Source organism: Saimiri boliviensis, chromosome 3, assembly GCF_048565385.1.
Source record: "Saimiri boliviensis isolate mSaiBol1 chromosome 3, mSaiBol1.pri, whole genome shotgun sequence".
Taxonomy (NCBI): domain Eukaryota; kingdom Metazoa; phylum Chordata; class Mammalia; order Primates; family Cebidae; genus Saimiri; species Saimiri boliviensis.
The window spans coordinates 90,567,955-90,592,263 of NC_133451.1; the positions used below are offsets into that span (position 1 = coordinate 90,567,955).

Genomic DNA, 24,309 nt, shown 5'->3' on the forward strand with positions numbered 1-24,309 from the left:
TCTAATGTTACATTACTTCAATTCTGTGGGCAAGAGCAAATCACAGTATCCCACCTAAACAAGACAGTTAAAAATGTAGTCACTGGTCTGGAGACTGCTTTCCAGAGACAACTATTGCCACAGACGGAGAGGCTCCTATCTGTATCAGATATCTCTAACATGATAACAATAACGATACTGTTAAACGTGAAAACCCAAATTTTTTTATTTTTGCCTTTTTTTTCCAGTCTTTGTCATATGCATAAACATAGTTTCCATAATACAATATTATACCTTATTTTAATCTAACATAGTCTACATGCTTTTTTTTTTAAGGTGTTTCTGCTAGAGTAACATACATAATTGTGAGCTGCAAAACAATGTTTTGATCAATGATGGACCACATATCCAACAGGGGTCCCATAAGATGATAATGGAGCTGAAATATTCCTGTTATCTGGTGACATCTTGATGATCCTGACCTTATATAGGCCCTGGCTAACGTGTGTGTTTGTGTCTTAGTTTTTAACAACAACAAAAAAAGTTGAAACTTTTTTTAAAGTTTAAAAATAGATAAAAAGCTTGGCCCTGAGAAATGGCTCACGTCTGTAATCCCAGCACTTTGGGGGGCCAAGGCGGGCAGATCATGAGGTCAGGAGTTTGAAACCAGCCTGATCACATGGTGAAATCTCAACTCTACTAAAAATACAAAAATTAGCCAGGCATGGTGGCACATGCCTGTAATCCCAGCTACTCAGGAGGCTGAGGCAGGAAAATTACTTGAACCCGGGAAGCAGGAGTTGCAGTGAGCCAAGATCATGCCACTGCACTCCAGCCTGGGCAACAGATTGAGACTCCATCTCAAAAAAAAAAAAAAGGAAAAGAAAAGAAAAACAGACTTACAGAATAAGGATATAAAGAAGCTACTTTTGTAAACTGTACAATGTGTTTATGCTTTAAGCTAAGTGTTATTACAAAATAATCAGTAAGTTTTTAAAAATTTAAAAATGTATGAAGTAGAAAAGTTAGAGTAGGATAAAGTTAATTTATTATTGAGAAAAATAATTTTAATAAATGAAGTATAGCCTAAGGGTACAGCGTTGATAAAGTCTACAGTAGTGTACAATAATGTGCTAGGCCTTCACATTCACTTAATATTTTCTCACTCACTCATCCAGAGTTAATTCCAGTCCTAAAAGCTCCATTCATAGTAAGTGCCCTATAGAGATGTGCCATTTTTTATCTTTTATACTGTATTTTTACAGTATCTTTTCTGTGTTTAGATATACTAATACTTGCCATCGTGTTAGAGTTGCCTATACCATTCAGTGAAGTGATACGCTGTGAAGGTTTGTAACATAGGAGCTATAGGCTATACCATATGGCTTAGCTGTGTAGTAAGCTATATACTATCTAGGTCTGTGTAAGTACACTCTCTGATGTCCATACAAGAACAATATCACCTAATGACACATTTCCCAGAGCATATTCCCACCTACCAAAGCAACACATGACTGTATGTGTTCCTGAAAATCTCTGTATTGTAAAAATTCTTCCAGTAAATATAACTGTTTGTGGGAAATTTTTGGTTGAAACAGAACTCCTCAAAACCAAAAGAACATCACGAACAGCAAACCAACACTATTTATCTATGTATCTATCTATCTATCTACATTTTTTGAGACAGAGTCTTACTGTGTTGCCCAGGCTGGAGTGCAGTGGCACATCTCCTCTCACTGCAACCTCCACCTTCCAGGTTTAAGCAATTCTCGTGCCTCAGCTTCCAAGTAGCTGGGATTACAGGCACAAGCCACCACACCCTGCTAATTTTTGTATTTCTTTTAGTAGAGATGGGGTTTCACCATGTCGTTCAGGCTGGTCTCAAACTTCTGACTCCAAGTGATCTGCCCGCATCAGCCTCCCAAAGTGCCAGGATTACAGGTGTGAGCCACTGCACCCAGTCTCTTCTAATCTGTTTAAAAGATGTCTCATGTGTTTGTCAGCCAATTGTATGTCTTCTCTAGAGAAGTGTCTGTTCATGTCCTTTGCCACTTAAGAATGGCATTATTTATTTCTTGTTTATTGATTTGCTAAATGCCTTACGGATTCTGGATATTAAGACTTTGTTGAATTAATAGTTTATGAATCTTTTCTCCCATTCTATAGACTGTTTACTCTGCTAATATTTTTTTTCACTTTGTAGCAGCTTACTAATCATCAGAGAAATGCAAATCAAAACCATAATGAGATACCATCACACACCAGTTAGAACTCCTATTATTAAAAAGTAAAAAAATAATAATGATAACAGATGCTGGTGAAGCTGCAGAGAATCTGGAACTTTCATACATTGTTGGTAGGAATGTAAATTAGTTGAGCCACTATGGAAAGCAGTTTGGAGATTTCTCAGATCACTAAAATTAGCACTACTATTTGACACAGCAATACCGTTACTGGGTATGTACCCAAAGGAAAATAAATTGTTCTACCGAAAAGATACATGCACTAATATGTTCAATGCAGTGCTATTCACAATTAAAAAACAAAACAAACAAAAAAACATGAAATTAACCTAGATGCCCATAAACAGTGGATTGGATAAGGAAATGTGGTACATAAACACCACAGAATACTACATAGCCATAAAAAAGAATGAAATCATGTCCTTCGCAGCAACATGAATGTAGCTGGAGGCCATTATCCCAAGTGAATTAATTCAGAGGCAGAAAATCAAATATCACATGTTCTTACGAGTAAGTGGAAGCAAACACTGGGTATACATGGATATTAAGATGGGAACAATAGACACTGGGGACTACTAGAAAGAAGAGGGAGGGAAGGGGACAAAGATTGAAAAACAATCTCTTGGGTACCATGCTCACTACCTGGGTGACAAGATCATTCATACCCCAAACCTCAGCATCACATAATATACCCATGAAACAAATGTGCACATGTACCCCCCGAAATCTAAAATGAAAGTTGAAAAGAAATGAATAATAAATAAAAGAGGTCTCTTAAAAAGTCCATCACCACTGACATCACAATCATGCCATCATCTACTGGGAAATTATGTCTCCTTTCACAGGAACTAGGTCCTGAGAGCATTTGCTCCTAAATGTAAACTAGGTTCATCAATGATAAAAATATGATTTGTGGTAGATTTTACCAATCAGTGGGTAGTTGTGGAGGAGAGGTATTATTTTGCTTTGTTTTGTTTTGTTTTAATACAGAGAGAAATATCTTTGCACCTCCTCATGCTTTTCTTAAGAACTTCAGATACTGCTAAGCCTTTATCTTTAATCATAAGAAATCTCGTTTATTATAAAGAATTCTGCCTCAAAACATAACTGCATATGAACCAAGACAACTTCTGAGCCTTACTGTCATCTTTCTCCTATTCTCAAATAACACGTGAGCTAATTCATGTTAAAGAACCAAGTATGGTAGTAGAATAAACTGTTCAACTTTTTTCATCAAATAATATTTCAGTTGCTTGATTTCCCATGTTGTTACATATTCAATTGTTATTAAATTGTTTCCAATGTTTTTCTATAATATAAATGATATTATACTTAGCTTTATTTTCTTCCATTGATGTAACATTAGGAATAGTATTGTCAATATTAAGTATATTATATTAATAATGTAATTCAGATTTTTGTCAATCTTACTTTCATTTTCAAAACACCTTAATTCCTTTAATACATTTATTTGCTCATTTTTAAAAATGTAAATTTGTTTATACATTTTTAATATTTTCTTCTGCCTATTTTCTATTTTTGCCTTTAAGCTAGAGAACAAAGAATATGCTTATTTTACTTCCTTTACCTAAAACAACCCTATCTAAAAACAATCCTTAAATCCTTGTGGATATTCTAAATGTTATGAATAGACAATAGACTCCCAGTTGAACACACTGCCTCAAAATGTTGATCATTTTGTGATATACAGCCTACTGTAGAAACAAAAATAAAATAACTAAAATGAAGAACTGAAAGGATTGTTCAAACAGCAGATTATACACAGAAGAGAGAATTGCTGAACTGGAAGAGCAGTTCAATAAAATACCTAAATGAAGCATTGGGAAGCAAAAGGATAGAAAATGAAAATGTTTTAAGAGGAAAAAAAAAAAAGGAAATGTTCATTTGGAATTCAAAAGCGGCCAGGAGTATGAGGCAAAAGAAGAGATAAACTGACTAAGAACTTTCTAAAACTGGGAGTGGGGTGGGGAGGGGGAGGGGAAGAAACATCAAAACATAGACTCAAGAAGCAGTATGTAAATCAAGCAGGATAAGGATACCAAAAAAAGATAGCTAGGTACATCATAGTAAAATTTTTGAAAACCAAAAACAATGAGAAAATTTTAGAAGCATCATAAAAACAAATATATACTATTATCAAATAAGCAATATTTAAATAGACAATATTTAGATGTTTTTGAATTCTTCACGGAAACAATGGAAGCCAAAATATAAGTAAATATTTTAAAGTGCTGAATAATGGCTGCCAACATATAATTCTAAAACCAAAAATGTATTTTTGAATATTTTAGACACAATGAAAAGAACAAAGAGAATTCTTCACCAGTATACCCATACTAAAACTAAGACTAAAGGGTGTACTTCAGACAGAGGGCAAATGAACATAGGTAGAATCTTAGATGAAAAGAAAACAGAGCAATGAAATAATAAGTGTATAAATAGGCAAATCTATATGACAATTGACTGCCAGAACAAAGCAATAATAATGTTCTTGGTTTTAAGTATTAAGAAATCAAAATACATGAAAATAATGGCAGAAAGTGAGAAAAAGGATAAATGAAATTTAACTGTCATAGTATTCTGGCATTATTGAAGAAGAAGGTAATCAATTAATACCTGACTTTAATAAGTGAAGAAGGTAATCGCTAGCTATCCACTAAGAGTAAAATAAAACAGTATAATTTCCAAGCTAATATAAAAGTACTTTAAAATAATTTTTCAAAATCCTAAAAATACTCAAATCATAAAGGCTGTTGCCTTTATGCAGAAATAGAAGATAAGCAGGCAACATGAAATAGAAAACGCTTCAGCAGTGGAAGATTTAAACCCAAATATAATACTTAAATTATTAAATATAAATTTACTAAAAAGTTCTAATTGAGAGACAAAGATTTTTAAATTAGATAGAAAAAGATAAAAAACAAAAAATGAAACACAGAAAAACCCACAGAAACAACAAAGGCATAAGGATACAGAAAGGTTGAAAGTAAAAGGATGAAAAAAAAGTCAAAAAACACTAAACCAAAGAAAGCGTATATAGCTTCATGGATACTGAATACATAAGTAAATGCACATGCATAAACATACTCTCAATGAAAAAAAGCTAAAACTAAAAAGTGATATTTCAAACTTCCTTTGCCAGGAAGTTAAAATAATTAATAACAGTTTCAAAATATATAAAGAGAAATGGACTGAATTACTAGGAAATAGCCAAGTGGGCAAAAAAGTCTTAGTAGAAGGTTTCAAAATATTTTACTTGGTAACAGAAAAGACAAGACAATGAACGTTTTTAAAATATAGATTTGACAACATAATTGGAAAATAAGAAATATCTACAACTGATAATTTGTTTAAAACTTGTTGAATGACATATGGAAGAAGGAAATGAACATAAAAAAATAATGAAAATGTTCTAACTAGCACTAAGACAGAAATATGTCAAGTCCTATAAACATAAAGACTAGAAATTGAAAAGATATTGAAAAAAGGAAGGACTATAGGAATGGATAATGGTAACAGACAGCAGCACATGATAACTAAAACTGAGTAAACTAGTTGTAACAGGCAGAATTCTAAAGGAAGGCCCCCAAGATTCCCATGACTGCTTTTTTATCATCACTTATCTACCTACTACTTTGAAATGATTTTCATAGACATAATTAAACTTTCAGTCCATTGACTTTAAAATATGCAGATTAGCTGAATGAACTGGACCCAATTAGGTGAACCCTTTGAAAGCAGAGAATTTTCCTTTGACAAAGAAGTCAGAATTTGAAGTATGAGAAGGATTTGATGTGCCTTGGCCAGCTTGAGGATGAAGGTAGCCATATTTCAATGACTGTAAACAGCATTAATAAAGGTCCACTAGCTGACAATCAGAAAGAAAACATGGACTTCAATCCTAAGGAACTTAATTCAGCCAACAGTCTAGTTGAACTTGGAAGCAGGCTTTTTCCTAGAACCTCCAGATAAGAAACCAGTCTAATCAACACCTTGATTTCAACCTTTTAAGAGACAAAGCAAGAAACCTTACCAAGCTGCCCGGATCTCTGATCTATCCCACCTGCAAGCTGATAAATGGGTGTTGCTTTAGGCCACTGTATTTGTGGCAATTTGTTACACAGTGATAAAACTGCACTAGTATTAAAAACAATGAAAAACAAATACTCTAGTAATATATGATGCTATATTTTGACCCACAGACATCATGAATAACAATACACCTTAACATGACTATTTGTACATATAGCATAATTAAAGATCTAACAAAACTAATTTTCAAAACTCAAAAACAGAAATAACATATGAATTAAAGATCATAGTTGGTGAACTGAAACAAATGTTCTTGCTGCTTCCCCTAGGTAAGGACTATATCCTAATACATAAAAGAATGAAAGCAATGCTCACATTTAAAAAATTGGGAAAGAATTCTCTGAACATGCACTTACCACTCATCAAATATTTGCTAAAGCCTTCCCATGAGCCAGGCTCTGGGACAAAGGATGAACAGACATAGAGATCCTGCCTTCAAGGAGTTCACAGTGCCTGGCACAGCACAGGTTACTCAATAAACCTATGATAAATTAATAAATTCTAAATAAAATGTAATTGGAAAGCAAACACGCATCTCATAATGACAATACACTATGGTAAAGGCCATAATTTGAATGTTGTGCTATTTCCACATTTATATAAAATGTTTCAGAAAGCTATTCTTTACAAAAATTATCACAGGATAAGCAAGCAATTTTATTGCTTTAAAAAACTAGGCACTTAAATCCATTATAAAATATTACAAATCACTAACAAATTTTACAAACATTAGTAAATGCTGGCATGAAACACATTTTTTTCTAAGATTTTTTCATCAAGAATTATGATGACAAGTATCAGTTTATATATTATTTTGTTCTCTTCTTAAAAGTACAGGCCTTTATAGAGACAAACAAATGTAAATATAAGTTAGTAAAATGGAAAACTAATCAAAGATTGGAGAAATACAATACCAATATATGTGACAGTGTTAAATAGTTAAATGCAATGTGAAAAGACAAAAATAAACACTAAGGTATCTTTCTAACCATAAGACAGTGACAGTTATTAAGAACACAAATTTGAATCAAATTATCTTATATTTTCTTATTTTCTTATATATTACCAGATCTTACTTACAATGGCCTAATATTCAAAAAATTACTGATGAGTTGTTAGATTCTGAGACATAATTTTCAAGTCTATCCCTACTTGAATATTTTGTACTAGTGTTCAGACAGATTTAGAACTATTCTCTAAGTATTTCCTTCAAACATAACAGAAATGTTTTTGAAAAGTAAGTCACATTTATAACCTGTTCCACATTTACTACTTCTAATATTGGATATCATAAAGTAATTTTACTTGCACATATCTAACAGGCTTTTCATACTTATTTTGTATAATGAATTGAAATAAATAATTTGAACATGTTTAGTTACATGTGTTTTCCAGCTCACTAAAACATTAATTGATTTGATTTTGAAAGTTAAACAAGACCTTTAAAAGGAAAACTATAGAACAAAATATGTCTATTCTATATTAGTTCCTCCTCCCTATCTGAACATCTGAAAGTTGGAATGCCCAATAGCTTAGTTCTAGGGCCCCCTTTCCTCCTAATAAATATTTTGCCCACAGAATATCACCTACAATCTCATGGATATAATGGCATCTGTATTTAATGATTCCCTACTTTTTATTTTCAGGCCAGGCATTTTCCCAGAGCTTTGTATTTATATATACAAATATCTACTTCAAATTCAAATACAATTCCATATGTAACAGATCCAAAACAGAATATCTTTCCCTTTTTACATCTCATCTTAAAACATTCTCCCTGGTATTTTATTCTCTTGGTTGCAATTGTGAATGAAAGTTCCCTCGTGATTTGGCTATTTGTCTGTTATTGGTGTATAGGAATGCTTGTGATTTCTACACACTCATTTTGTATCCTGAGACTTTGTAGAAGTTGCTTATCATCTTAAGGAGATTTTGGGCTGTGGCAATGGGGTCTTCTAAATATAGAATTATGTCATCTGCAAATAGAGACACTTTTACTTCCTCTGTTTCTAAATGAATAACTTTATTTCCTTTTCCTGTTTGATTGTGCTGGCCAGAACTGCCAACACTATGTTGAATAGCAGTGGTGAGAGAGGGCACCCTTGGGAAGGAACTCTTCAAAGAGAACTACAAACCGCTACTCAAGGAAATAAGAGAGAACAAAAACAGATGAAAAATTATTCCATGTTCATGATTAGGAAGAATCAATATCATGAAAATGGCCATACTGCCCAAAGTAATTTATAGATTCAATGCAATCCCCATCAAGCTACCACTGACCTTCTTCACAGAACTGAAAAAAACCACCTTCAACTTCATGTGGAACCAAAAAAGAGCCTGCAGAGTCAAGACAATCCTAAGCAAAAAGCAAACAAAGCCAGAGGTATCACAATATCTGACTTCAAACTATACTACAAGGCTACAGTAATCTAAACAGCATGGTACTGGAACCAAAACAGAGATATAGATCAATGGAAGAGAACAGAGGCCTCAGAAGTAACACCACACATTTACAACCATCTGATCCTTGACAAACCTGACAAAAACAAGCAATGGAGAAAGGATTCCCTGTTGAATAAGTGGTGTTAGGAAAACTGGCTAGCCATGTCTAAAAAGCTGAACGTGGACCCTTTCCCTACCTCTTATACAAAAATTAACTCCAGATGTATTAAAGATCTAAACATAGACCTAACACCATAAAAACTCTAGAAGAAAACCTAGGCAATACCATTCAGGACATAGGCATAAGCAGGGACGTCATGATTAAAACACCAAAAGCAATAGCAACAAAAGCCAAAATATATAAATGGGCTCTAATTGAACTTAACAGCTTCTACACAACAAAAGAAACAATCATTAGAGTGAATTGGGAAAAAACAGAATGGGAAAAAATATTTGAAATCTACCCATCTGACAAAGGGCTAATATCCAGAATCTATGAAGAACTTAAATTTACAAGAAAAAAACAACCCCATCTAAAACTGAGTGAAGGACATGAACAGACATTTTTCAAAAGAAGACATTTATGCAGCAAACAAACATATGAAAAAATGCTAATCATCACTGGTCATTAGAAAAATGAAACCAAAACCACAATGACATACCATCTTAATGCCAGTTAGAATGATTATCATTAAAAAATCTGGAGACAACAGATGTTGGAGAGAATGTGGAGAAATAGGAATGCTTTTACATTGTTGGTGGGAATGTAACTTAGTTCAACCATTGTGGAAGACAGTGTGGTGATTCCTCAAGGAACTAGAAATAGAAATATCATTGGACCCAGCAATCCCATTGCTAGGTATATACCGAAAGAATTATATATTGTTCTATTATAGAGACATATGCACACATATGTTTACTGCAGCACTGGTTGCAATAGCAAAGATTGGAACCAACACAAATGCCCATCAATGATAGACTGGATAAAGCTAGCAGAAGACAATAACTAAGATCAGAGCAGAAATGAAGGCGATAGAGACACAAAAACCCCTTAAAAAAATCAATAAATCCAGGAGCTGGTATTTTGAAAACATCAACAAACTACACAGACCACTAGCCAGATTAAAAAAAAGAAAAGATAGAAGAATCAAACAGATGCAATGAAAAATGATAAAAGGGATATCACCACCTATTCCACAGAAATACAAATTATAATCAGAGATTACTACAAACAACTCTATGCACACAAACCAGTAAACATGGAAGAAATGGATAAATTCCTGGACACTTGTACCCTCCCAAGCCTAAACCAGGAAGAAATCAAAACCCTGAATAGACCAATAACAAAGGCTGAAGTTGAGGCAGCAATTAATAGCCTACCAACCAACCAAGGCCCAGGTCCAGATGAGTTCACAGCCTAATGCTACCAGACATATGAAGAGGAGCTGGTACCACTACTTCTGAAACTATTCCAAACAATCCAAAAAGAGGGAATCCTTCCCAAATCATTTTATAAGACCAATATCATCCTGATATCAAAACCTGGCCGAGACTCAACAAGAAAAGAAAATTTCAGGCCAATATCCATGATGAACATAGATGCAAAAATCTTCAATAAAAATACTGGCAAACTTATTGCAACAGCACATCATAAAGCTTATCCATCAGGATCAAGTAGGCTTCATCCTGGGGATGCAAGGCTGGTTCAACATACACAAGTCCATAAAGGTAATCCTTGACGTAAATAGAACCAAAGACCAAAACCACATGATTATCTCAATAGATGCAGAGAAGGCCTTCAACAAATTTCAACAGCCCATTATGCTAAAAAAAACTCTGAATAAACTAGGTATCAATGGAATGTATCTCAAAATAATACAAGCTATTTATGACAAACCCACAGCAAATATCATACTGAATGAGCAAAAACTGGAAGCACTCCCTTTAAAATCTGGCACTAGACAAGGATGCCCTCTCTCACCACTCAGATTCAGCATAGTCTTGGAAGTTCTAGCCAGAGCAATCAGGTAAGAAAAAGAAATAAAGGGTATTCAATAGGAAATGAGGAAGTAAAATTGTCTTGATTTGCAGACGATATGATTATATAATTAGAAGACCCCATCATCTCAGCCCAAAATCCCCTGAAACTGATAAGTAACTTCAGCAAACTCTCAGGATACAAAATCAATGTGCAGAAATCACAAGCATTCCTATACACCAATAACAGACTTAAAGAGAGCCAAATCAAGAATGAACTGCCATTCACAACTGCTACAAAGAGAATAAAATACCTAGAAATAAACTAACAAAGGATGTAAAGCAACTCTTCAAGGAGAACTACAAACCACTGCTCAAGGAAATAAGAGAGAGTACAAACACATGGAAAAACCTTCCATGCTCATGGTTAGGAAGAATCAATATTGTGAAAATGCCCACACTGCCCAAAGTAATTTATAGATTCAATGCTATCCATCGAGCTACATATGATCCTCTTGACAGAACTGGAAAAAACCACCTTAAACTTCATATGGAACCAAAAGAGGGCCCGCATAGCCAAGACAATCCTAAGCAAAAAGAACAAAGCTGGAGGCATCATGCTACCTGACTTCAAACTACACTACAAGACCACAGTAATTAGGAGTATGATACCGGTACCAAAACAGAAATAAAGACCAATGGAACAGAACAGAGGCCTCAGAGGCAATGCCACACATCTACAACCATCTGATCTTTGGCAAACCTAACAAAGACAAGCAATAGGGAAAGAATTCCCTGTTTAATAAATGGTGTTGGGAAAACCGGCCAGCCATGTGCAGAAAGCAGAAACTGGAACCCTTCCTGATACCTTACAGTAAAATTAACTCCAGATGAATTAAAGACTTAAACATAAGACCGAATGCCATAAAAACCCTAGAAGAAAACCTAGGCATAGGCAAGGACTTCATGACCAAAACACCAAAAGCATAGGCAACAAAAGCCAAAATAGACAAATGGGATCTAATTAAACTCCAGAGCTTCTGCACAGCAAAAGAAACTATTAGAGTGAACTGGCAACCAACAAAACAGGAAAATATTTTGCAATCTACCAATCTGACAAAGGGCTAATATACAGAATCTGAATATAAATTTGTAAAACAAATTTACAAGAGAAAAAAATAAACCCATACAAAATTGAGTGAAAGACATGAACAGACACTTTTCAAAAGAAGACATATATGATGCCAACAAACATATGAACATACTCTCATCATCATCATCATCACTGGTCACTAGAGAAATGCAAATCAAAACCACATTGAGATACCATCTCACACCAGATAGAATGGTGATCATTAAAAAATCTGGAAACAACAGATGCTGGAGAGGATGTGGAAAAATAGGAACACTTTTACACTGTTGGAAGTGTAAATTAGTTCAACCCTTGTGGAAACAGTGTGGCAATTCCTCAAGGATCTACAAATAGAAATTCCATTTGACCCAGCAATCCCATTTCTTGGTATATATCCAAAGGATTATAAATCATTCAATTATAAAGACACAAGCACATGTACATTCACTGCGGCACTGTTTACAATAGCAAAAACCGCGAACCAACCCAAATGCCCATCAATGATGGACTGGACAGGAAAAATGTGGCACATATACACCATGGAAACCTATGCAGCCATAAAAAACAATGAGTTTGTGTCCTTTGTAGGGACTTCTCAGCAAACTGACACAGGAACACAAAACCAGACACCACATGTTTTCACTCATAGGTGGGTGTTGGACAATGAGAACACACTGACACAGGGAAATGTGCATCACACACTGGGGTCTGTTGGGGGCGAATAGGAGAGGAGTAACATGGGGAGAAATGCCAGATATAGATGATGGGGAAATGGAGGCAGCAAACTACATTTCCATGTATGTACCAGTCCTACATGCTCTGTACATGTACCCCAGAACCTAAAGTGCAATAAACTACATATATATATATATATATATATATATATAGAATATATTTTATATTCTATATATGGAGAGAAAATATATAGAGAGAATATATATTTTATATATGTATAGAATATATATAGAAAATATATAGAGAATATATATACTCTATATATAATTCAATATATATAGAATATATATTCTAGATATATATACATAGAATATATACACAATATATAGCATATATATGTTCTATATATATGCTATATATATACTAGTATGTATATTATATATACCATATACTATATACACTATATACTATATAAAAATATGGAAGGATTGGTGGGCAAAACAAGGCAATATATATACTATATACTATATATAGTATATAGTGTATATAGTAATACATAGTATATATAGTATATAGTGTATATATAGTATATAGTGTATATAGTATATGTAATATATATTGTATATAGTATACGTAATATATAGTGTATATATTATATGTAATATATATAGTATATGTAATATGTAATGTACATAGTATATGTAATATATATACTGTATATATTATATACAGTATATATATTATATATACTATATACACTATATACTATATATATATATACACTATATAGTATATACACACGGTATATAGAACTATATACCGTATATAGTATATATACTATATACACTGTATAGTATATATAGCATATATATAGTATATATATATATATAGATGATGGGTAAATGGATATATATACTATATATATAGTATATAGTTCTATATACCGTATATATACTATATACTATATATAGTTCTATATACCGAATATATACTATATACTATATATAGTTCTATATACACTATATATGTAGCATATATAGTACATAATATATATATACTATATATAGTATATATACTACAAAAAGTATATATACTACTATATAATATATATACTATATATAGTACATATACTACAAAAAGCTCCTTTTCATTGCATTAGATTTACTTAAAATTATAAAAATTATATATATATACACACATAAACATAAAAATAATTGTATCTACTTAGAAATATATATACACATATGTATAATTTTAGATCTATATATACATATATATAATACCAGTCATTCCATATTTTTACTTTGAACAAACTTCACATATATACACATACATGTAATTATATATACACATATAATGCTGATATATACATAATATATATGTAAAAGTTATTTTTCCTTTGAAGTTATCATAAATAACACTATGTTACCATAATAGGCAAAATATAGTTTTTAAAACATATAGTTATTATTTTTAATGGTACCTATGAAATCTCAAAATTTTATATTACACACAAATAAAATAATTGGAAATTAATATGATTTGTTATAATTGTATTTGGATTTCACAAAGACTGCCATTGTGTACCTTCCTGCCTTGCCAATATACTATAAACAATACATGTTTAATGCTTTGTAAAGTTTTGTCTATATTGAAGAAGTTTATATTAACATCTGTACCTCCATTGGCAATTAAATTTATGTAGCATTTTTTAAGTAATTGTGATATAGGGGAAACTACTAAACTTCATTACAATTATCTATGATTATTCTTCTCTCTTGCTAGATAGAAGATATTTGAGAAGAAGGATTGAGTCTTACTCATTTATTCACATATTCAAAGCACAATGCCTGCCACATAGCATGTGGTCAAAAAGCAAAATAATGAATAAATGAACAAATTAAACATCTGACTTGTATTCCTGTTTATGCTATTTTCTAACTGTGTTTTTCTTTTTTTAATTGCCTTAGCTTCAGTTTTGTCCCTTATCAATAAGGATAGTAACGGTTAACTGAAAAGCTAGTTTTAAGAATCTAGTACTGTATGTGAAATGTTTTGAAAACTTAAAATTTATATTCCAAAGCAAAATATTTATATTTAATCAGTAATTATTTAAATTAAGCTCTTTTTCTCTTTACCGGTGTTATCTATCCAACTCTAATCTACCATCCCATTTTCTTGGATAATTTTAGTACATGAATCATTTTATTATACCACTCTATCAAATACCATTCTTGGATAATTCAGTATTACTGCCAATGGCCCTTCTAAACCTGGGCTTGACTTTAACCTCTCTATTACAACTGTAGGCATGACTATATATTTCAGCCTTGTTTTGCCCACCAATCATTCCATATTTTTACTTTGAACAAACTTCACATGCCTTTACTTGTCTCCTTTCTCTTTTGAGAACTGGTTCTGATTATCTATTGCTGCATAAACAACCACCTTCAGAAAACTAATGTCCTGAAACAACTATAATAATTTACTTTGTTCAAAAATTTGCATTTGAGCATTACTAAGTGGGAAAGGCTCATCTCAGCTCTATATGGCATCAGCTGGGGCACCTTAACTGGAAGGTGGAGGATCCACTTCAAAATACTCATCAAGGCTGGCAAGCCCATACTAGCTGTCGTCTGGGAGCTCAGCTAGGATTGAGGAGTTGGGGCCTCAATTATTTCTGCATGGGCCTCTCCATGGCTGCTGGGCTTCTGTACAGTATGTTGGCAAGGTTCAAGAGTAGACATTCTGAGAGAATATTTCATACGTACCAGAACTTACTGTGGTCTAGTCTAAGAAGTCACATAGCACCTCTTTTTCCATACACCATTAGTCGGAGTAGTACTACGGTCCACCCACAGGACTGGAAACAGACATCACTACTTGATGAAAGCAGTATCAACATTGCATTGTGTGAAGAACACAATATGCCACCACTCTCTGGCAATATTTCACATTTCTCCCACATACAAAATACAAGCAACCCCATGAAGACACTCGACTTCAACTCATTAAATTGTTAATTGAAAGTCTAGGACTCTGATATCTAATTCTGATTCAGATGAGAATGAAACTGCATTTTGGTGATTCTTCTATTACAGCTCTTTGCATGTGATTATCTCCATCTAAAGACCTTGAACTAAAGAGGCAAATTATCTGCCCACATATATGCAACAAACTAATTGTAGACAGAAATAGCATAAATGCTTTAAACACTACTGTTCAAAAAAGAAAAACAGGAGAGACAGCATTCAAAGGTTTGTAGCAATTCAAATTTAGATGGGCAAATGTCGCAAGTTCATAGATAAGGGTTCAGTCCCACTTTTTTGGAGCTGATCAGTAGGTTTCGTGACTTTACCCTGTGGGATCTTGGTTCTGTTCTCAGAGTCATCCTTCCTTTTCCATAAAAGGTAGCCCATGCTTACAGCTAAAGAGTTTTACTGGTCTTTTCCCTCCTGTAGAAATCTGAGAGTCCAAAGGCCTCTTTTCATTTTTAAATACTGTTTGTGCCATTTAGGCCAAGCTGATACAATTATTTTTTAAGTTATGTGAGCTTTCATCGATTTATAAATCACTCCATTATGCAAAACCACATCATGAGATGTTTGGGATAAGCTCTCTTACATATATTATCTATATAGAGAGATATAAAATCTATTTACAGTAGTCTCCTCTTATTCACAGGGATACATTCCAAGAACTCCAGTGTATGCCTGAAATCAAGGATAGTATCAAATCCTACATAGACTATGTTTTTTCCTATATATACATATCCATAATAAAGTTTAGTTTTTAAATTAGGCATAGTAACATTGGCAATAGTATCTAATCATAAAATAGAACAATTACAACAATATATTGTTATAAAAGTTGTGTGAATATGGTCTCTCTCTCAAAATATTTTACTGTACTTGCCTATTTTCAGGCTGCACTTGATGCTGGTAACTGAGATCATGAAAAGTGGAACTACAAAAAGAAAGGAGACTACTGTATTTTCAATTATTCTTGGCACTAACTTCTCATCTCAATAAAGTCCACTTTCTGCTTTGAGGCTTACCACTCTATTTTAGACTTTAATTCTATTACCCTAATTTATGTTCTAAAATACCGCTTCATCAGATTTCTCCTTCCCACTCCATCTTGCGTATTCATTCTCTTCGTGTGTGTGTGTGTGTGTGTGTGTGTGTGTGTGTGTGTTGCGTTTTTTTTTTTGTTTGTTTGTTTTGTTTTGTTTTTGGACACAGTTGCATTTTACTACCTCTACATTTTGAAGCAGTTCACTACCAGCATAGTGCTTTGGGGGCATTTTTTTTTTTTCAATAAATGAAAGCATTTAAGAAAAAGGCAAATATTCCTTGAATAGGTAAGAAAAGCTCCCCATCTGTCCCCTCCCTTTTTGAGGGAGCAGCCCCTGTGGAAATTCATACCAGTACCCCAGAAACATTCAGCAAGGCAGCCATTAGCCTCCCTGACCCCTCGCCCCGCTTCCCTAGCAGCTGGGATGAAGACATTCCGCACAGGTCATTTGATCTTGAGGTCCTTTAAGGCTGACTCCAAGCTCTTCACATCCCAGATACTCATGCCACCGTCCATGACAGTGGTGCAGAACTGTGAGCACTTGGCCTTGCCCCTGCTGAGCACTGAGATCTGGCTGACACTATTCTTGTGCAGCGAGTCCAGGCCCGAACCCGCGGCCTTGACGCCCTCGGAGCTCGCCTTCTTGTCAAGGTTCTGGAAGCGCTCGCAGGGCGTCAAGCCGCGCTGCGAGCTCTGAATGGGCACATCCAGAGGCCCACCGAAGCTCAGCATCCCCACAGCAGCGTCGTAGGTGAACAGCACCGGGAAGCAGTCATGGCCCGCTGCCACCAGGCTGTTTTTTGTGATGAAGGTCAGCGCCAGCAGCGGCAGTGTTTAAGAGGCGAAGGCCGTCTTCTTCTCGGCATCAGCCAGGCACACGGTGCTGTCGTGGCTCACTCAGGCCACGCGGCTCTCGCTGGCTGAGAAGCAGACGCCACGTACCCAGCCGCAGCTACTGCTGGACTCAAACATCAACTCCCCAAAGGGCATCTTGGAGCCCCATGAGGTGGGTGTCCGCCGCTCCTCCACCTCCTTGATGTAGGCTGAAAAGATCCGGCACTTGAAGTCGCAGGAGCCGGCAGCCAGCAGCACATTGTTGGGGTGCCAGTCCAGGCTGAGGACGGTGGAGGGGATGGGCTTCTTGAAGTGCTTGCAAACCCATCAGTCATTCTCCTGGGCCCGCAACGAGAACAAGTTCGCTGTGGGCAGCGGCTCCTGTGTCATCTCCATTCTCTCCTTTTCTAATGAAGCTTTTCCTAGTCTTCAATTCTTTAGTACTCAAAAAGTGAATTATTTTATTCTAACTCAGAAAGCTAATAATCTATACATGTATACATGGAATTATTTTTATCTATAATACACCCTTCCTACCAAATATTATCCTCAAATTATGCATGATTTACTCTATACATATATTTATATATCACTTATATAAATATATATGTATATGTAATATACATATATATTATATATAAAGTGTCCAAAGAAACAAAATAATTTGAGATTGAAAACTAATAAAGTTAATTCATTTTTAAAAATAAAATTTCTATCATTTTGATGAAAGATATAGAATCAACAAATCCCCAAAACTGATCTGACCAGCTTTTGCCCACACTCAGAGTTATGCTGCATTTTATCACCTCAGAAGCATTTCTGGCAGCTATAGAAAAATGATCAAAAAAATTACACATTTATTGCAGAGGGTTAACAGCACTCAGCAAGAGTGATGAACTGCATTTTGAAAAACTTTCCAGTACTTCTGAAGCTAGAATATTATAAGTCACTGAGAAAGCAGAATAAACAATTAATTTTTACACAACAGTGATTTTTACATCAAAGGTATTATTTATGTTTATTGAAAAAGTGAATAAAATTACCTTCAGAGATATGTTCAATTAACTTCTAAGATAAATTATACATGTTTCCTAAAATAATTTCCTGTGGAAATGTGATACAGAAATCACAGTGTTATTTTCACGAGTAATAATCTATGCCTTCTGAGTAAAGTTAAGTCTCAGTACCTGATAGGTTAAGCCTACAAATGTTGTCTTATATGCTATGCATTGCTGAGTGTATCATTCATTTAAATATTTGGTTTCTAATGAAAATTGTCCTGCACACATCAACTGATTTTCTTCATTTATTTAAAATATGAAAATATTTTAGCACTTCAATATTTTGCCATTTAAACTATTTAAATCATTTAAACTATTTAAACCATTTAAACTATTTAAATTATTTAATTTTAATATTTAAACCTTTTAAACCATTTAAATTATTTAATTTTATTGTTTAAATTTTTAAATATATTTTTTACTTACTATAAAGCAGTATATTTTCACATAGAAAACATAATTTTAAAAAATTTAAAACCAAAACATAAATAAAATCTTTAATAAGCCTAAGGCCATTACTCAAATACAGGCTTACTTCATTTTATTATGCTTTACAGATACTGTTGGTTTTTTTGTTTGTTTGTTTTTTACAAATTGAAGATTTATGGCAACCTTGCATCAGCAAGTCTATCAGCTATTTGTGCCATTTTTCTAACAGCATGTGCTCCCCTCATGTCTCAGTGTCACATTTTAGTAATTCTATCAATAGTTCAAACTTTTCCGTTATTACTATATCTGTTACAATGAACTGTGATCAGCAAGCTTTGATGTTACTATTGTAATTCTTTAAGGGCAACACAAACCATGTACATATAAAATGGCAAACTTAATCTATAAATATGTGTGTTCCTGTGGTTCCACTGACCAGACATCCTCCCGTCTCTCTCCTTCTCCTCAGACATCTCTATTCCATAAAACTTAACAGTGCTGAAATTAGTCTAATTAATAACCCAACAATGACCTTTAAGTGTTCAAGTGAAAGGAAGAGTCCTGGGTCTCTCACTTTGAATCAAAAGCTATAAATGATTAAGCTTAGTGAGGAAAGTACACTGAAAGCAAAAACAAGCCATTAGCTAGACCTCTTGCACCAAACATTACCCAAGTGTAAATGAAAAAGAAAAGAAAGATCTTGAAGAAAATTAAAAGTGCAACTACAGTAAATGCACAAATCAAAAGAAAGTTGTTAGGCCATTGTTGCATTGCTATAAAAATATACCTGTGACTGGGTAATTTATAAAGAAAAGAAGTTTAATTGGGTCAGAGTTCTGCAAGCTGTACAGCATGGCACTGGCATCTGCTTCACTTCGGGAAGGTCCCAGGGAGTTTTACTCATGGCAAAAGGTAAGGCAGGAGCAGGCATGTCACATAGTGGGAACAGCACAAGGTAGCACAGGGACATTGCCACACACTTTTAAACAACCAAATCTCATGAGAATTAATCCTCTATTCTGAGGACAGCACCAAGCCAGAATGGGTCCTCCTTCATGATCCAAACACTTCCCACCAAGCCCGACCTCCAAAATGAGATTTAGAGAGTACATCTTAACTATATCATTCCACACTCTGCTCCCCAAATCTCATGTCCTTCTCCCATTGCAAAATACAATCATGCCTTTCAGTAGGTTCCCAAACTCATAACTCATTTTAACATCACTCAAAAATCCCAAGCCCCAAGTACAAAGTCTCATCTGGACAAGTATGAGCCTGTAAAATCATAAACAGGTAGTTACTTCTAAGATACAATGTAAATTCAGGAATTGAGAAAACATTCCTGTTACAAAAGGAAGAAACTGGCCAGAAAAAAGGACTCCAGGCCCCATACAAATCGGACACCCAGCAAGACAGTCATTAAATCTTAAAGCTCCAAAATAATCCCTTATTACCCCATGTCATAAATCCAGGGCTAACTGCAGTAAAAAGTGGGCTCTCTAAACCTTGGGCAACTCAGCCCTATATCTCTGCAGGATACAGCCCCTGCTGCTACTCTCACATGCTGGAGTTTGTTACCTGCAGCTTTTCCAGGTGCCAAGAACAAGCTGCCAGTGGATCTATCATTCCAGTATCTGGAGGACAGCAGCACCCTTCCCATATTTCCAGTAAGCAGTGCCCCAGTGAGGAGTCAGTGTGGAGCCTCCAACCCCACATTTCCCCTTCACATTGCCCTAGCAGAGTTTCTCTGTGAGGGCTCCACCCTTGTAGCAGGCTTCTGCCTGGCCACCCTGCCATAAAGATTTCAAAAGATATATGGCAGGCCTTTTTATATATCCTTTAAAATCTAGGCATATGTTGCCAAGCCTCCCTCACTCTTCACTCTGTGTGCCTACAGACTTAACACAATGTGGAAGCTTCCAGACTTACAGCTTGCACCCTCTGGAACTGCAGCCTGAGCTATACCTAGAGTCCTACGAGCTGAGGCTGGGCCTGAGTGGCCTGAATGCCAGAAGCAGTATCCCAAGGCTGCAGAAGGCAGCCAAGTACCAGGGCTAGTCCTCCAATTCATTCTGTCCTCCCAGGCCTCTGGGCCTGTGATGAGAGAAGCTGCCATAAAGAGCTCTGAAATGCCTTGGATGTCTTTTTCCCATTGTCTTGGCTATTAGCACTTGATGACTCTTTTCCATCATGCTAATATCTCTAGCAAGTGATTTTTCCATAGCCCCTCTGACTTCATCTCCTAATAATGCTTTTTTCTTTCTCTGCTACATGGCCAGGCTGCAAATTTTCCAAACTTTTATGCTTTGCTTCCCCTTAAAATTCGAATTTTTATGTCATTTCTTTGCTTCTGCATCTAAGCATAGGCTGTTAGAAGCAGCCAGGCTACTTCTTAAATGCTTTGCTGCTTAGAAATTTTTTTTCTGCCAGACACCCTAAAGTCATCACTCTTGAGTTAAAACCTTCACAGATCCCTAGGGCATGTAACCAATACAGACAAGTTTTTTGCTAAGGCAGAACAAGGGTTACATTTGCTCCAGTTCCTACTAAGTTTCTCAATTTCATCTGAGATCTTATCAGCCCAGAATTCACTGTTCATATCACTATTATCATTTGGTTACATCCATTTAAGTAGTCTCTAAGAAGTTCCAAATGTTTCCTCATCTTCCTATCTTCTTCTGAGCCCTTAAAACTCTTGCAACCTCTGTCACTCAGTTCCAAAGTTCTTCCTCATTTTCAGGTATCTTTATAGTAATGCCCAACTTCTCAGTACCAATTTTCTGTGTTAGGCTATTCTTGCTATAAAGAAATACTTGAGACTGGGTAATAAATAAAAAAGACTTAATTGGCTCATTGATCTGAAGGCTGTACAAGCATAGGGCTAATATCTGCTTGGCTTCTGAGGAGTTCTGAAGGAGTTTTTACTTATGAGAGAAGATAAAGCAGGAGCAAGCACATTATGTAGTGGGCACAGGAGCAAGTAGGGGTTAAGGCTGCCACACACTTTTAAATGACCAGAATTCATAATTCACTATTAAAAAGAAGGCACCAAGCCAAGAGGGGTCTATCCCAATGACCCAAACTCCTCCCACAAAGCACCACCTCCAAAACTGGGTATTACATCTCTGGAGAAAATTTGCGTGGTCTAAATAAAATAACAAACCAACCACAACATTTCCTTAAACCAAAGCATAACCCAGAGAAAGACCCTAATTCTCTTTAATTCTTTGAAGGCCAAGAGAGGTGGAGAAGCTGCAGAAGAAAAGTTGAATACTAGTAGAAGTTAGTTCACAAAAATTAAGGAAAGAAGCTGTATTCATAACATAAAAATACAAGGTGAAACAAGTTCTGATGAAGAAACTGCAACAAGTTATTCAGAAGATCTAGCTAATAGCATTTATGAAAGTGACTACACTAAACAAATTTTTAATGTAGACAAACAGTCTCATATTAGGAAACCATGCTATCTAGCACTTTCAGAGCTAGAAAGGCAATGCCTGGCTTCAAAGCATCAAAGGATAGGCTGACTCTGGAGCTCATGCAGCTGGTGACTTCAGGTTGAACCAATGCTCATTTACATTTCTGAAATCCTAGGGCCCATAAAAATTATGTTAAATCTATTGTGCTTATGCTGTAGAAATGGAAAAACAAAGCCTGGGTGACACCACATCTCATTACAGCATGGTTTCCTAAATATTTTAAGCCTACTGTTGAGACCTAGTACTTAGAAAAAGATTCCTTTTCAAAGTATTACTTCTCATTGACAGCTGTTCTGCCTATGGAGTAGCCATTCTTTATTCCTTTAGTTTCTTAATAAACTTACTTTCACATTACTCTGTGGATCTGTCTTGAATTCTTTCTTGTGTGAAATCTAAGAACCCTCTTTTTGGGTCTGGATTTGGACCCCTTTCTGGTAACATCTTTCTGGAGAACCACAGAAGAAATGATGCTAAAGACACCCCTGACCCAAAGGAAAATCCTCTGTGTGCAACACCAATTGGATAACCTTGGGTATGTGGGATGGATTTTCCCAGGTAAAATATGGGACTCGATTTGAGGCCCAATCTAGGAAAGTTAGAGTTTCTCTGAAGACAGAGAGGGTTAAAAGCCTCTCTTACTAAAAGGCAAGGACGCTTGACTGAACCAGGGTTTGAGACCCAACTTAGGAAGGTGAGACTCCTTTCTAAGATTTATGGGATTAGAGGCCCCATTCAGTAAAGTCCTTCTTGGCTAATAACAAGTTTGACACTATGGGATGTTAGTTGCTATTCTCATTGAATTAATCTGTCTGTCACTCTTTGCTGATGGCTATGGGTGACAGCATTAAGCATGTACAGGATCATGGGACATGGGGAGTTTTTCTCCCTAAAAGAAGAAACTTGAGAGCTGATTGGACTGTTGGAAAAAAATCCCTGTGTAACTGACAAGCAGCTGCTTAAACTTTTCAGAGTAGCTGCAGTGGGTGGGTCTTTCCTGACCTCCCTGAACTCCTAGACTTCACCAATCCACTGCAGGCAATGTTTTTCTCCCTTTCTCTTCCTTTCAATCGCTCTCTCATAAACAGTGTTCTTTACCATTCATTCAAAGTTGAATGAATGAACTGTGAAAATCATTCAAAATTGAATGAATGGTAAAAATCAGTTTATCTCCTCTGTAAAGTTTTGATTAATTGGAAAAAGGATTTGTGAGGCTAGTCTTAAACTGTAGCAAATCTGTTGTATTTTGTGCTATGAATTTGTCTTTCTGTATCTTTCTGTCAGAAAGAGGGGTACCTTAGGATAGACTACAGGCTTAGTGTCCCATAAGTCCTTTGTTCAAGACAGCCCAGCAAACTGGTCAGTTATGTCCTTGCGATTTTGATCTTGCAACCATGTGGCAGTACTTTCTCTTGGTCTCCACCATCTGGAGGACAGAAATTTGGGGGTTCATGTCATAGCACTAAAAATTATCTTGAGTAGTTAAAAGACTTCCCAAGCTCAAAATTGGCTGCTCTAGACTCCTGGGAAGAGCACTGGAAACCACCCAATGCTGTAGCTCAGCAGCTCAAGTTTTGCCATTTTACAATGGCAGCCTGAGTTCAATTTCTGGCTCAGGGAATGGGTCCTTTTTGGGTTGATAACTGCATGACATTTACCATTTGTTAATTCTCTTCCCCTCCATGAAACATGTTGAATTGAATTTCCCTAAGCACATGAGAGGTTACATTTCTTTAATAAAGTTCAAAAGCCAGAAATATTGGCTGTTTGGCCTGGCTACAATCAGGTAATAGAACATTTAAAAGGTTTTTTTTTGTTTTTGTTTTTTTTTTTTTTTTTTAAAGAGTGCTATGGTTAAAAGTCAGCTTAGT

General features: G+C 35.2%; 1 protein-coding gene and 1 pseudogene across 10 annotated transcripts in view; both read right to left on the bottom strand.

The window, feature by feature from the left end:
• STPG2 (sperm tail PG-rich repeat containing 2) overlaps positions 1–24,309 on the bottom strand; it is a 671,193-nt gene that overhangs the window by 369,983 nt on the left and 276,901 nt on the right. Inside the window, exon 12 of one of the 10 annotated variants that reach the window (XM_074396477.1) lies at positions 6,692–6,816. The exons of 8 other annotated variants lie outside the window; for them this stretch is intronic. In XM_074396477.1, coding sequence (XP_074252578.1) covers positions 6,698–6,816 — 119 coding nt within the window. In that variant the 3' untranslated portion in view covers positions 6,692–6,697. Of the gene's footprint in view, positions 1–5,676; positions 6,817–24,309 lie in introns of those variants that run through there. One more of the 10 variants, XM_074396476.1, reaches the window with a different exon arrangement.
• On the bottom strand, positions 14,009–17,868 carry LOC101045478 (actin-related protein 2/3 complex subunit 1B pseudogene; annotated as a pseudogene).